The sequence below is a fragment of the Vanacampus margaritifer genome, chromosome 16, assembly GCF_051991255.1.
Source record: "Vanacampus margaritifer isolate UIUO_Vmar chromosome 16, RoL_Vmar_1.0, whole genome shotgun sequence".
In the NCBI taxonomy this organism is placed as follows: Eukaryota; Metazoa; Chordata; class Actinopteri; order Syngnathiformes; family Syngnathidae; genus Vanacampus; species Vanacampus margaritifer.
The window spans coordinates 5754976-5770709 of NC_135447.1; the positions used below are offsets into that span (position 1 = coordinate 5754976).

General features: G+C 38.8%; 2 protein-coding genes across 3 annotated transcripts in view; one reads left to right on the plus strand and one right to left on the minus strand.

Moving 5' to 3' along the window:
* The window catches only part of lhfpl7 (LHFPL tetraspan subfamily member 7), a 64465-nt gene extending 51735 nt beyond the window's left edge, over window positions 1-12730 (plus strand). Inside the window, exon 3 of the mRNA XM_077546755.1 lies at window positions 10543-12730. Coding sequence (XP_077402881.1) covers window positions 10543-10769 — 227 coding nt within the window. The 3' untranslated portion in view covers window positions 10770-12730. The remainder of the gene's footprint in view (window positions 1-10542) is intronic.
* Window positions 12731-12744: 14 nt separating this feature from the next.
* On the minus strand, window positions 12745-15622 carry spata22 (spermatogenesis associated 22). 2 transcript variants are annotated; one of them, XM_077546753.1, is made up of 8 exons: window positions 15572-15622; window positions 15238-15305; window positions 14849-14986; window positions 14435-14612; window positions 13938-14211; window positions 13740-13863; window positions 13566-13663; window positions 12745-13215 (listed from the first exon to the last, which is right to left on the minus strand). In XM_077546753.1, exons 2-8 carry the CDS (start codon window positions 15275-15277, stop codon window positions 13024-13026), a joined length of 1044 nt encoding a protein of 347 aa, XP_077402879.1. In that variant the 5' UTR covers window positions 15278-15305; window positions 15572-15622; the 3' UTR covers window positions 12745-13023. The 2 variants fall into 2 exon arrangements, with proteins under 2 accessions (XP_077402879.1, XP_077402878.1); XM_077546752.1 differs by having other exon boundaries at window positions 13938-14277.
* Between the last annotated feature and the right edge of the window lie 112 nt (window positions 15623-15734).

The following is a 15734-nucleotide window of genomic DNA, read 5'->3' on the forward strand; positions in this document are numbered from 1 at the left end:
GCCAAAGCAGATGGTGCACGCAATTTTTTTTCTCCACAGCTTACCCTCCATCCATCCATCCTGATAAGCAAAATTCCCCTGATTAGCTGTAGTAAGACTGTAGTAAGAAGAGCTGATTGTGGTAGTTTTTTCTCCCTAGACTATTATCTGCATTGTGGGTGGGTCTGAAACATTCATGGCAAATTAGAGTATACTATACGAAGACAGTAAAAAAAAATAAAAAATTTAAAAGACAACCTTACAGTTTTTGGTGAGTAAAGCTTTTTGTCAATCTGTTTATTAGTTAGCAAGCTACTTGCTCATTCACAAAAGATTACAAAAGGCGTCATCAATAGGCAGGTGTGCTATTTTGATTCTAGATCCACTGATGTCATAGTGACTCAAATAGACGCAATAAATTTCTGTATCTGCATCTTTGTCCAAATTTGTTGGCCCATGATCAAATGCTCGAAAAGTTTCAGTCTTGTATCTTTTGCACAATTCTGCTAATAACATTCGTCATACTTTGTACTATTTATTGTCCACTACGGATCTATTGATGGCGTACGTTTGCATGCTACTGTAGTACATTCCTTTATATTGTGACATTTAGGTTATACAAGGTTTTTAGGCACAAAAAACGATTAATGTTAGGTGAAGAGGGGATTTCTCTGAGAAAATGCAAAGTAGACCCACAGCATTTAAGATGTTTCTATAGTCAGTATTCGTTTTCCACTAGTATCTGTTTTCCAAATTCATCAAAAAATAAATCGCGCAATCCATAAGCCACATCGATAGCAATGTCAAACTTAACGGATGTCCAGTCTTTAATCTGTCGGCAGCGGTTGAGCTGAAGCAAGAAGGCGGAGCAGAGCGAGGCAGCCTTCGACTTGATGCCGCCTATTATAGGTGACAATCATGGCTTGGTATGCTTGAATGTTACTGGCAGGTGGCGGGCAGCCTTGCTAGCCTTCTTTTTGGCTGCAGCACAAAATAAAGGCAACACTTATTTCAAGGACATTGTGCAAGTTTGACTGAAAAGTAGATTTGCATAATCGGTGCCAATTATAACAATGATTTCATGCACAAAGTGTCTCTTCCCATTAGTCAAGATAGGCGCAAAATGTAACTGCTTAATTATCCACAAACAGAGGGGGAGGAAAATTACTTGTGACGGGTAACACAATCCGTACATAAAACCAAATTGCACACTGTTGTCTTGTTTTGTGTACATTTGTAAAATCTGGCTTTAGCAAGAGTCTATTGTTTATATGCTGTACATATGGATTACTCTAAACTTGTATTGTCGTTGACGTACAAATTTGGAAGAAGCCGTGAATGGAGGCTTGCAGGACGATTTGGAATCCCACTGCTGCGAGACATTTGATAGGCTGACGCCTCGCTGAGGCTCTTTTGAGTCAGTATCGCGCAAGCTCAGAGGATCGCTGAGGAGAGACCCGCTGGTCTCGTGGCAGCTTTTAGAGCATGCTAATGGACAATTAGACATTTTGTGACTAAAGTGTCATGGTTATTCTCATGATATGCTATTCAGTATTCCTGCAGTGCCATAATGTTCTGTTGAGGCAAAGTGAGGTGCCATGAATGGATGTCAGCGTTTCACTCGAGGGCCTTTTATTTTATGTTTCATTTATCTCAACTGCATTGGCTAGTTATTATTAGCCACGGTAATTGGTTTCTTGATAATAAGAACATCCGCATATCACTCTACAGACTTGACTCCAGAGACCTTGCTGGCTCTTTGCGATGCTTTTGTCATCTTTGGTCCAACACCAAGGCTACAGGTCATTAAAGTGATGCCTGTCAAATTAGACAGCATTCTCCCTTTCACCGTATATGTATCTGACTGAAAATAAATTGTTGAGTGCAACTGTGCAGATGTCCTGCTGTTGCTAAGTGACAAAGCAAAGCCGCTTCATAGTTTACAATGAGCTGATTGCAGTTTGACACCAGGGAGCCCGGCACAGATTTTATATGAATTTCAGGGCCATTGTGCGTAAAAGGATTTGTGCATGTTATTGTATCTTGTCACGTCATGTCACTTTTGAGCACCGCCTTCAAATCTGCGTGGCTTTGTTATTAAGATGTGCTGAGTTATTTTTCCATTCGGTTTTGCACACTGTCCACTTAGCCTTGCACAGATTATGTCACGTGAAGTTTGGTGTTAGCATAGGTTTACCATCCCGGTTGAATCAGCACGTTTTTGGCAATACTCGCTTAATATACATGTTCTCATGTGATAGGTGATCAGAAATCTGTGGTAAAATTTGAATAGATGTGTTAAAGAATACAGATTATATTCATTGATTTCAAAACCTAGTATTTATTCAACTCTGAAAACTCAACTATCAGAGGTGGGCATTTTACAAAATTTAGCTTGTCGGTCATTCATTAGTGCCCTGGGCACCCTTCCGGCATAGTTGTTGTGCTGATGGCCCAAAGCAGAGGCAGCATCCAATTCTTTGCTCTGAATGTTGGATGTCCTTTCAAAATAAATGTTAATACCATGTCAATGACATTACAGTAGGACATCTAGGACATTACAGTAATTGACAAAGAATTTATCGTAAAATAAAATCACACATTTTTACTATTCAATTTCTCAGTAATTTAACCCCCCCCCCCTCAGTTTATCCTGCATTTTACAGTTTATTCCCTTAAATAACAGACAAACATTTGTGAAATTAAGATTCATTTGTGAACATATTTTAACAATGAATGTTTTTTTTTGGGGGGGGGGGGGGGGCAAAAACATTGTATTTTCACAGTTACAGTGATTTCATGTTATTTTACATTCAGTATATAAGATCACAGTCTATTTAAAAAAATGAAATGGCTCTAACGAAATTAGCCACTTTAGCAGCAGCAGCTTGTCTTTAATGTTTGTTTGCTATTGTAGCTATTTAGTTATCGAGTTTATTATGTATTATGGCACTTTCAAATCACACCTGAAAGACCATTACGTAAATTAATCTTGTTAATTAATGTTGTGCATGTGTGCTTTTGCAGCTATCCTAATCAAGTCAGCTGTAACCAAGGAAGTGCTTTCACCACATTAGCGCTTCGCTCCCTCGTGTCTCAGTGGTCGTCTTTATTACGCACCCAGGCCATCTTTTTGTCTTGGTCACCTAAGCCCTCATTTAGAGGTCTGAAAGCACGTCATTGATCTGAAGAGAAATGGAGGCTATTTGTCTGCTGAGAAGAAATTGAGGTAGATTTGTTTGTGGCTCCTTAGTTTACAGTTGACATATCATATGAAGCAGCAGGGTGACCTCGTGGTTAGCACGTCTGCCACAGAGTCGAGACGCTGGCTTGCGTGGGGCAAATTCAGAACACTCATACATCGTGCGCCAAGCAAAGAGATCACTGACACGCACGTGTGCACGTCTGCTTCTAGTCCGAGGTTGTGGAAGCTGAAGGTAATGGTTTTCCATTTTTCCTTAATGCCAGTGGGTCAGGGAGTGTTGGCTGGGAAGAACTTCATTACAGAAGCCCAGCAGGCCCCCTACATCTCCTGTAGGGATTCATTATGTTGCTGCTCAAACCAAACCCCCCACCCACACCAACGACACACTCCACCTCACTACAGCAACATGGAATGTTTGTAAAGGTTTCCATGTAATGTCAGAATTCACGTGACACGATGGCTTCATATTTTCACTTTGCTATCTATGACTATGCGGGAATCGGGAATATATACCTGTACAGTATATAGAGTTGGAGCGCTTCTGGAGCATGTATTTCCAAGTGACGAATTATAAGTATAAAAACTTGGAAAATTCCCTAAAATTCATGATACGGCAGTCTACTGGTACTGGTGCAACACTAGGTGCTGCCATTGCATACCTTTTCAGCACAAACCTATTTGCTACTGTGTGAAATAGCTATTTGTATAACACAATCACGACAGTGCATGTTGTTGTTGTTAGCTTCTACATGTATACTGGACGTCACCTTTGGTCCACAGATGTAAACTTGAATGCCAATGCATGTCGTGCCAGTGGTCACAACTGACATTCTTGATTTGGCCTGAGATGGTTATGGAACCTGACTGTTTATTTTAGCCTAGGGCCAAAGGCTGCCAACATGATAAGCTCAAATGTCACACACGAAGGCCCGCCATTGACATACACACAAACATATAAAACGTTCTTCTTTGTTTGTTTGCTTATTTATTTTATTGTTTCAACAAGGATTGTTTGCTCTACCCACTTGATTGGTGGCTTCAATGTAATTGCCACTTTCTCTCAAGTAGTACTATTATTTATTTTACCATCCATGCATGTGAAGTACCCCGTCTCCCATGCTAATTCAATATGTGAGGGCAAGATGGATTGAGCTACAGATTAGGTTTGGTTAGGTTGCACATTGACACAAACCGCACGTGTGCCGTGGGTTGCCTCATAAGGAATAAGGGAGTCAAGGACAAGCGATTTGTCTGAGCTTTGAATTAATTTGCAGTATAAAAAAGATGGCGATATGGAAATGGAAGTAATTAAGTTGATAGATTGGATGCAGCGTGTGAGATTCATGTGTCATCATCGCTACAGTGCTCCCAGGATGGAGATTTGCCATCAGAGTTCAGATGCCTCAGCATGCACTTGGAGCAGTTGTCAGTACAACACATTTGTTGCACTCAACCTGTTTTTAGCAATCAATTATCCCTCTTAGCGCAAGAAACAACATTAGGATTTATAGTATGAAATTTATGTACAAATATACATAATACAACCTGTTCATGATAAAGTATGCCTGTTCTGAATGGGGACCCTATTATATAATAGCTTGACGGTAGCTAGCAAGGATGCTATATTCCCAATAGTAGTATTATTTCAAACACTGGTGGTGTACAAATTGTTTGTTGTCTAACCAAGCATTTTCCCTCTCCAATGTGTCGTTTGTGTTTACGTGACAGTCCAGTCGGCAGTCTGAGTGACTCTGTGATAAACAGACCAATTACTGAGCTGTGATTGACCAGTCCACAGGCAGACCTGCTCATTCTAAAGATAACAGAGGCCTTTTTATTGCCCTGCTAATCTCTTCTATCACTCTGTATTTTATTTCCTCCTCGTCTTCTTTTCCTCGTCCCCCAGTCCACCGCCACCACCCTCCCCACTCTGGCTGTGCATGTGTACAGACCTCAAGGTCATCTGATATATATATATATATATATATATATATATTCTATGAGCTTCAGCGTGACCCAACCAATCATGAAAGTTTAGCATTTTTCAGTAATGGTTGTTGGGCGCTCAAGTTACTTAAAGCAGAGGTCCCCAAAAACCGCTCTGTGGCCTTTTTTGTATTTTATTTTTTTGTGGCGGAGCAAAAATACATGTCAGCATGCCCCCAAAAATCTGTAAATGAAAGGCTCAGGTGGAACTCAAAATTGCATACTCGAGATACAGAAGGTGCACTAAGTTGTGCTCGCAAGATAAGTAAGCATGCAAACTTTAATTTATGGATGTTGCAAACCCAACTTATCATCCATGCGTGAGAAAAATATCTTCTGGGTTTTAGCTGAAAGATTACCATAAAATCATGGTACAATCATGTCGGGTTTAACTGTAGATGATAAAATGTCCTTTTTCACTTTTTCTACATTTGCCTGAATCTTATTAACTCAATTTTTCTGTTCCTTTCACTCTTTCAAAGTAAACACAGGAGTTACCTCTGTGTACTTGACCACCTTGACGCTCTCGTTCTGGAACACGAAGGTACTTGTACAATTGTCATTAGCCTAATTTCCCAGAGGCTCACTGATCTTAATTATCATGGCTGTGTGCAGACTAGAGCATGTCACATTAGGATGAAATCCCTGCTGTTTGTGCCCATGCTCCGCCAGGTCACAGATTACCACCTTGAGATTTATCACCAGAGGAGATTAACTCCTAACGACTTTAAAACTTTCCGTACCTATGCTGATGTCATTACTCACCTTCAGCCAATATTGAGGTCGAAAAGAGAGGTGCTCAGACCAGATGAACATTTGGATCCAGAACTTTAGGGGACCATCTGTTTCAGTTAGTCTGCATAGTTGGTTCATCTTTTGTATGTCCTTTGAGTCAGTACAATGTCCTATCCACCACATTACTTCTGGTTTCATGTTGTCATACTGGACTTTAAGAAGAAATATGTGCACTGTGGCTGTGCGAGGCACTTAAATGATCCCTTTCCATCTCCATTCACCTGTGGATAGATAGACAAATTGAAATAGTATCTGTGTAAGGCCAGTGAAAAGGCAATTTCCTTCAGACATGTCACAAATATGATGTTCTTTGTTATGCTATTAGTGTGGAACAGTCACACAACACCTCCTGGAAATACAGTAATTAGAGTCCAAATGGCATTGTTTCATATTTTTCATTTAACTCTAGGCAAGGTCTGATTAAGACAGTGATTACTGTCCTGTACATTCAAATGATGAAAACATTTGGGGACTGTGCTTACCTTGTCGGACCGAGGTCAACGGCTCCCTTCTTGGTGGAGGTTCTCAAGCATTCCAGATTCACCACATCAGTATCTACTGAAACTCCAACACTCTCTCACTCTGCTTCATCTATCCTTTCTTTCTTTAGTCTTTCCTCTAGTCTCTCGAGGCCTCCCTAATCTGTTGGAATTTAGATGTTTCTGGGGTCGGTGAAAGATTCTGGTTTTGTAACTCTGTGGGTGGTAGGTGGTGCTGGTTGATTCCACTTTGTTTCAGCTTTCTTTCCTTTGATCCTTCCTCTGGTCTCCTGACAACTTCACGACTATAGTGGGACTCTGAAGTATCTGGTTAAGGGTCTGGGATTTATAACTGGTTTCACGTGAATTAAAGAGCACAAACTCACATGCACACACACACAAAAAGAGAGCGATGATGATGACATGTTGACTGCCGAATGAATAATACTGAGCTCTCAAAGAAAAAGAAAAAAAAAAGTTCAATGGAACAAAGAAATCTTTTAATTTTTTTTACATGTAAAGCTTTACTACAATTGCTTAATCAAACATTAACCACAGCTGAATTGCAATTTTGTAGCTATGCAGTAGCGGTGTAAAAAAAAAAAAAAAAAATCAATTTTGCAATATATCGCGTTATTACAGCGCACAATTCTCGAATCGATTTGATATGCGGCCGGATCGATGTTCAAACATAATTTTAGGGTTAGGGTTCACACATTAAACATAAATGTTATATTAATGGAACATTAAGCCTTAAAATTTTATTTCAATGCTGTTCAAACATGAAACAGATTGCAACAGATTGTTTGCTAAATGCAGTGGCTCACAGTTATAAGCCTGTAAATAAAGTAAATAAAAATTTAAAAAAATCATACAAATCTTACAGTGTACATGTACAAGTTTCCTCATTGGTGTTTTCTAAATTTGAGTAAAAATAAATAAATCGCAATAATCAACTTATAGATTCGTATCGGGATGACTTGGTATTGAATCGAATCGTGACCTATGAATCGTAATACAGATCGAATTGCCAGGTACTAGGCAACTCACACCCCTACTATGTAGTATATTTCCATAGTCCTGAACATTTCCATGAATTCCAATTATTGTAATTCCAATGGAAAGTGTCTGTGGGGAAAATACCTAGTCGTTTGCAACTCAACAGCTGATTGATTGATTAATTAACAAATTAACATGTGCATTTTGTCCATTTAGTATATTTGTGTATGTGGGTCACGTTGCATTTACTCCTCCAGGCTGTTGCTGTAAATCAGCATCTAATTTAGAACAGCGCTCTAGATCACATCTGGTTTGTTATTATTATCAGCATGGTGGTAAAGACAGAGAACAACTCACCTGTGTTATTTATGGTAGCTGCTAGCTGTGAAGCCAATAACGGAAAGAAGAAGGTGAAATGAAGAAGAGAAAAACAGTAGCTGTAATGTACAGCTCGAGGCTCAGTTTTGTAATCAAGCAGTACTTCTCAGCAATGTCCTACGTGTTCCTTGTCATGAGTTTCAGGATGATAAACGTGCACAAACAGTACTTTGATGTTAATCTAGTTTTTCTACGGCTGCACGGTCCAAGACCAATGTTTCTTTTAAAGAAGCCCAAATTTTGCATATGTATACTGTAGTATGTTTTCCTCCAGCTCCCTTAGCAAGCAACAAAATCAACAAAAAAATGCAGATCATGACACACACGGTTTTTCATGTTGTTCCCAATGTATATGAATTGGTTCTCTATCTCTTCTATAATAATTAATTTTAAAAAAAGATACTTTTTCATCGTTTTCGATTTATATGAATTGATTCTCTATCTCTTCTATAATAATTAATGTTCATTACCATATCTGCATATTCTTATCCGAATGGACCTGGTCTCCATTTGTCTGAGGAAACAAGAAAATATTCTTTTCTGTTATACTCTATATTTCACATAGCTGCACGTCTTAAAACATGTACTCTGTCTTATTTTTGATTGTCTTTGTACAGCTGTGCCTGCTATACTCATTATAAAGCACTTCAAAGTACATGCCATCTATTGAAGGGCACACTCAAGACAGCATGTTTGTTAAATAAACTGCCAGCCTTTTTTCAGATCCTTGCAGAGATTGTACAATATGGTATTGTTCCAACAGTGGATCATTCTCCTTCAATACAAGGTTATGGTGGTAGCAAGTAGTTGTCTAGACAGGTGTCTTTCTTTGGACTGGGACATAGGATGCCATATCCCCAGCTTTCAAAAGTAATATACATGATGATATGAAAAAATATATATAAGGTCATAGGAGGAAGCTCCAGAGATTTTACAGTTTCTATTGATGCCCTCAGGCCTTCACATGTGTGTGACACATAAGTAATCCTATCATTTTGGTGGTTTGAGGTTTTTGTATGAACCAGTTACTATGTAAGATGAAATTGATTCAGTGTCACGCATGGTCGCCGGGTTATCACACATCTTCCTGCGCCACAAACTCATTCGATCTCCATCTCGCTGCAGTGAACCTGCTTGACCAGCTTGCGCAGCAGCTTTCCATTTCTCGCTTCACCACTAAGAATGAGATTCAAGGTTAATTTAGTTCATTTGGTTGGAGGCTTGACTGTCATGACTGACTGTGTTGCAGTGCTGTGTGTTTATGATTGAAATTTTGATTTTCTCGAGTGCTGCGGTACACAAATATCTTTCTATAAAAAAAAAACCTATTACCATGCTCAATGTGATGGAGTCACAGGTGGATGAAGTAGTTGGGGGAGGGTAAAGCAAATGTGTAATATTGTCCACAAATACATTTATGTTGAATTTCCTCTTGAGAGATTGTAATATGTATGATAAATTAATGAATAAATTAAACATGCAGTGTTCCATCTGAAGGACAGCATTCTAGTAGGAATACAACTCACCATTAGTCACTCTCATTATCTTTTATGATAGCTTCGTGTTCTCTCATCAGTCTAATTAAGGTTGGCAACAGTCAACAGCACCTCTTTGTTTATTCCTCTTTTTTAGGGAGTTATTTGGTTGTCAAGTTCACATCCAGTACTATGCGGTTGCACAAGCAATGAAAACTTCAGTCTCCCTGCATCACATCACATCACGTCAGCCTTTCATCACACTGTCCATTCCTCTTTAGCTTAGACTAGAGGGTCATAAACAATGGTTAAAAAAAAAAAAATTATTGTTTCTATTTCCACGCAAACTACTCTCAAGAGATTGTACATTCACTTATTTTTTCTTTTCCGCTCATCTCTCGCGCTGAAATTCTACTCATGCTATTTCACTCAGCCTCCATGTTGGAATTGGTTTCCAGTGAGCAGCTCTCCCTTCAACTACAGCAACAGATATCCGACGCACACATTTCACACCGCAAGCCCAACCAACATTTACCAGTCCACCAGCTCCTCTATAGCAAAAACCACAAAGACACCTGACATTAACCGGAAAGCCAGCTTGAGCTCAGGATGACTGAGAGTGGCAATGATAGCTGGAAGCAGAGTCGATAACTGCGATGTGTGCTTTGGGCCATGAAACATGACTCAATTTGGAGGAGTTAACTGTTCTCTGGCTGCTTGAGAAGGGCAAGTGAGAAAGCATTTGAGCCTCTTTTTTTTTTTTTAAACAACGATTTGCTAAAAAGGGGGGAAATGGAAGTTGTACTTCATTTTCACATTATGTAATAATGTACTATTATTAATCACTGCAAACACTCCTGGTGAGAACTTGTTACACTTTCGACTCAATGAGCCTTTATTGTAAGATCTCTACTGCCCTCAAGTGGCTGTCAAGTTGACTACACGTTCAGTTCACACATTTTTTTGAAGCAATTAAAAAAAGGTACTTTTCGATGTTATTATGGATATTTATTGAATGTTTAAATGTGTTGTACTTAGTAAATACCCTTTTCTAAGCACCAACAACTTTTCAATTTAAGTTTCTGCTTACAAATTGCCCTGAAAGTACATTGAAGTCATTTAAAAATTATATTAAACATATCTAAATGTTTATTATTATATGTTTTATAGTGACAAATATCCTCATTGTTGAGCAGCTTTATAATGTGCCCTATTGAACGCGTTCTTGTCTGTGCCTTCTGTGCAGTGTTTATCATGGCTGCAGGACTGCTGGTTTACCCCTTTGGGCTCAACTCCTCACTCGTCAGGTCCTTTTGTGGAAACTCGGACATCTACAACGCCGGCGAGTGCCAAATCGGCTGGGGGTACATGTTGGCCATTGTCGGAGTGATGCTCACCATCTTTCTGCCCTTTTTTGCCAAATATGCACCAAAGGAGCATCTGTCTCCCACCCCTTTGCCTGCTCTTTTATAGTTTGTTTTTTTTGCTTTCTCTGAGTTGACTTTGACAAAAGGACACCTGCATTTTTAAAGATACTGATTAGAATTGCTGTTTGGGAAACGTGGCTCTGTTGTTCGTTGTCTTCATACCTGTTATATGTAAAATGACTTCAGTTGTGTTTTATTTAAACAGTTTTTATATAATTTTAACATCATGTGAAGGGTTTAACTCAGCCATTTTCTTGAATATATTGTCCAATGTTGAAGGGACAATACAGTTAATTATGTGATCATTATTGCAACATTTTCGTACGTGTTGTTCCCCTTTTACTGGTAACAAGTCAACTTGATGTGAACTATTCCAAAACAGACAAATCATGGTGTGCACAAAGGAACTGGAGAACTGCACGCACTATGTGATTTGTATTTTTTTTTCACTCAAGCAATCAATTATTCAACAAAGTTCTGAGGAATATTATACGAGAAGAGCCCTTTTCTTTTTTTAAACTCAAGGACGTTTACCCGGGGGAGTTCAACTGTACATAAGAACAACTAGACTAAACGGAGTTTAGGTTTAAGGTTCTAAAAATGACTAAAAGGGAACTCTGGCCTACTAAGGAACCAAGAAGAGCCTTGATGCTACTTTTTGTATCATGCAAAGGAGAGTCAACACTGATTTTGGTGTGTTTTCCTTAAAAGACATTTAACAATAGATAGTGGGTTTCTCATTAGTGCTGTCCAAAATGTCAACCTTTTCCAGGAATTCAATTATTTGTGTATGTAACTCGCTTGTTAAATGTAAGCAATCTCCTATTGTCTACAGCAAATACAACTTATTTCAGGACAAACACGATCGCAAAAGGTGAGGAGATATGGGGATTTTGTCAAAACAAATGCATGAGAAGAAAGACTTTGTAAATGGTAAAATATCTGCTGTCAACTATGATGTGATGTGACCAACTTGTGCCTTTTTAATATTACAAAGACAAGTGTTCAATACCATTATCAGGTTGTCATCTCCACCATCTCATCATTTTTACTGAGAAAAAAAAAAACTCCTGGAGTATTATTTTTTTAAATTAGTTTCTTTATTTACTTGATGCAGTATGATATTACAATAGTAAAATAATTCAGAGGATAAAGGAAGTTGTTTTGAAGAACAAAACGGCAGTTAAATTATGATTGAGACATCTATGGCAATTATTTGAAGAGAAAAATCTCTTAAATTGCTGTTGCTAAAGGTTGTAACATAATGGCTAATCTGATTTCCTGGCACCCTTGTTCTATTTGATTAAGACTCTTTCGAAGTGGTAAAGTAGGAGGTTGTACAAATCAAACCTTTCTTATCCAAGCACATTATTCTACTGCAAAAATAAAAATCTGCTCCTTCATGGTCCTACTTGTCCTTTTAAAATATGGTAAAATTGTTACCATGCTCCATAAGACAGTTACTGTCTCTGCACACTGCCAATTCATAAAGCTGAACTTCAAGCTAAACTTCATTTTCAGTGTGTGTGTGTGTGTGTGTGTGTGTGTGTGTGTGTGTGTGTGTGTGTGTGTGTGTGTGCGTGCTCATACAGTGTTTGTATTAAATATGGATGGGTTAAACTTTTAACATTTGGGTCCCTATAATGCCATAACCTGATAATCAAGAAATGCTCATTATAAGGGTGCCATATTGAAAAAGAGGTTGTGAAGAACTGTTTGGACCTCATACTGTGGGGCTGACCAATGTTATTGCACAGGTCTGTTCTCACCCCTTTCTCTTAAAAAAAAAAAACTGTGTGTAAATATTCAGCACTGGTGAACATGTTTTGGTAGATTTGACTTTTTTTTTCTCTCTCATTGTCGCTGTAAATAAAATGACGGTACAGTACTTGCTATCTTGTCGGTCTTAACTGCCTGTTTTTGAAGTTGTATTTGGAGAGATTACCTCATTGTGTTTGCATTAATCTGTTAACATTGTTTTGCTGGTCTGTGGTTTTCTTTGTAATAAAAATACTCAATGATTTAATTTTGTTTCCAGTTAAAGGTTTTGGTCACATTTGTTTCTATTTAATTGATTGCAAAAACAGGCACAATAATATAATCAAAACAAGCAAGTGAACTCAACTGTGTACACGTTCTTATTTCCATTCTACAGAACTAAGATAACAAACCATTTTATACATTTTACACAAAAAAATCATCAAATTGTGTATATATTACTGTAAAACAATAACCATGTGAAAATACCGCCATTTTCTCTCATGCCTGTTCCTTTTGACAAACGATTTCACGTTCAGTTGTTAGAATTCATGAAGTAATCTGACGAGTTTGCGCATGTGTGTGTCGCAGGCTTTGATGGCCTCCTGAGCGTTTCTGACCTCTGAGGGCTTGGCTGCTCGAACTGACACGCACACCAGGACTTCTCTGTTGCGGTCGTAGTTACCAACACAACGGTGAACTTGACCACGGATAAGACGAGGCAGTTCTTGCTCCTGTAGAAATTAGATTGTTTAGAATAGGGGTGTCAAGTATGCGGCCCGTACGCCAGAGCCAGCCTGTTAGGTGGTCCAATCTGGTCCATGAGGACAATACAAAATGCAGTTTTTTTTGCTAAAATGACTGTTGTTGCTAATTTTGTCCAATGGAGGATGCACTGATGATCACTTATGACATTATGAAATATATAAAAATATATTTTTTAGGTTTTGATCAAAAATAATAATTGTTATCTACACCATAAGACTTGTTATTGACTGGCAGCCATTGGCCAGAATTTTAGATAATTAATTCAAGATTTTTTTAAGCAGCCACAGCCACTCAGAATGAAGCACTCCCAACTCACGTTTTCATAGAAGAGACACTGCATGACCTCCTTGCCATCTCTCAACAGGAAGTTCTTGGCCCCATGGTGACCAAGTGTGACAGCGGAATCAAGAGTAGCTGAAGTGAGAGCACATGCTGGAATATTAACATGGTTATGAGTTGATAGGAAAGGTAAAAGTGATCCGCAACTAACCAAATATCTCAAAAAAATATGTGACTTTGTCTTTAAACTGACTCCAGTGTTTCATGCCTTCAATGACTGCCGTCAAAATCCTGAGTGAGGTGTCAAACGGTGCTTTTTTTGGAGCACTTTTTTGCTAAAACAAATGAAAATATTAACAAAGACAAACACTTTTAACATACTGACTAGTGCATGTTATGTGCATAATACCATTTGAGTTTGTCGTGGAATCTGGGGTATATTTGCCCTCCATTTCCCCACAAATGTGGGCTTCTGCGGTCCAAAAGTGTTTGTCAAATTCCATTTGTCTTGTGTCTGAGCAGCTGGACCGCTGATGGGTCCGGCAGGAGGAGGCAGAGATCTGAACTGCGTGGGATTGGCTGGACTGTAAGATGGTTGCTGGCTCATCTGAGTGAACCCACTAAGCGGTATCTGCGTGCTTGGGGCGCTCTGACTGCTGAAAGACGTTTGGTATTGGTTCTGTCTGGAAGAGAAAATTGATCTGGAAGCCTGTTGTCTCTCAGGGTTGCTGGGTGTTCCCATCTTAGAGCTGAGAATGAAATAAACTCAAATCCAATTTTTCAACAATTGATCACAATGTTAATATCATATATTGGCCTTGTTGTGGTACTATTTTCAAGACTACAGTCAACTTTCAAGTTGTTTATGAATTAACTACCACAGCAATGTCTACAAACAAAACCCACTTTGTAGTTCCAGCTTTGTAGGGATGTGGTATAGGTGTGTAAGATCTCATTGTTGGTGCAGGTCGATAGCTGTCATTTTGTGGCGTCTGAGTAGCTCGTGCCATGTCCTGTTTGTTCCACTGGTGATTTGGATGAGCATCAAAAGAGGAACCTGAGACCTGGTAAGACCCATAGGCACCTGGGGAGAAAGCCATTCTCAAGAAACACCTTGTTAAATATAGATTTTGCTTTTGAGCCAGGCTTTGAACAACATTGGTAAGTAACATTCAATTTAATGCCCTCACATTGCTGCGTTTTAGGAGGCTCTTAAGGTTAAGGGCGATCTCTCCTAGTTTATGGTACATTCATTTTTACTCAATAAGTGTTCTGACACTATTGCAGTAAAGATTAAAGGAGACTGAATGAATACTTCACCTGATTCACCACAGGGTGCCGGTGAGCTTGTAGTTGGGATGAATTCGTTGTGAGAAAAAAAGTCAGTCTCAGAGGGAGCCGATGTCAAAGGAATTCGATTTCTTTTCTTCTGATTGAATAGCGGCACAGGGAGGTAGCCTCATGGAGACAGCAAAATTTCACACTAATAATACTCTTTCAATCTGACAGATGTGTGTATTAATAATGTACAAATTACACTTGCAATATTAGGAAAGTAGGACAAAAAAACAACTCTCTCTGCGCATTTTACTTATAAGATTACTTGACTTGGCTGCTAAAAGTAATTACTTTGGTAGGTGTGAATGTTAGAGTGAATTGTTGTCTACTCTATTGTATGTCAGGTGCTATAAAAAATATATCTTTCAAACCTGCTGTTGGTCTGCCTGACAGGTCATTCCTTTTCATCATGGCTGTTCAAAAGATATGAGCTGGAATCCTAAAATTCAATGAATATGACCAATGAATTAATGAATGGACATGACAGTTTTTGCTTTCAGACACTTTTAAGTCTATGCTAGCTGGCTATGCTAGTTAGCTGTGTTTGACACAGCTTTCCGTATTATTACAGAGCCTACAGACTAAGATTCAACAGCTGTGAAAGTTAAAGTACAATAACCACCTGTAAATTCAAATATATCTGAAAATAAGTCATGAATGTTTGTGGCTGTATATGTAATGTTTATTATTGGTAAAATGACCTACGGTTCAGCACCCCAGAACGCAAATTGCGCCAAAAAGCGGCGCAGCCGCAGTACTGTAACATCAAGTGGTGCCTTCAGACCCTAACAATAAAATCCGACGTTATAAAGGCTGAATGATAGTGCTTGTCGAAAATACTGGTTAAATGGTAGTTTTTTTTGTTTGT

What these genes read in the sequence shown, in the direction of transcription:
- spata22 (XM_077546752.1), bottom strand. Translation starts at nt 15,277, where the DNA reads ATGATGAAAAGGAATGACCTGTCAGGCAGACCAACAGCAG. An exon ending in ATATTTTTTTGAGATATTTG is followed by an intron (nt 13,664 to 13,739) that starts GTTAGTTGCGGA and finishes CTCTCACTTCAG; the next exon opens with CTACTCTTGATTCCGCTGTC. An exon ending in AGTGTCTCTTCTATGAAAAC is followed by an intron (nt 13,216 to 13,565) that starts GTGAGTTGGGAG and finishes TAATTTCTACAG; the next exon opens with GAGCAAGAACTGCCTCGTCT.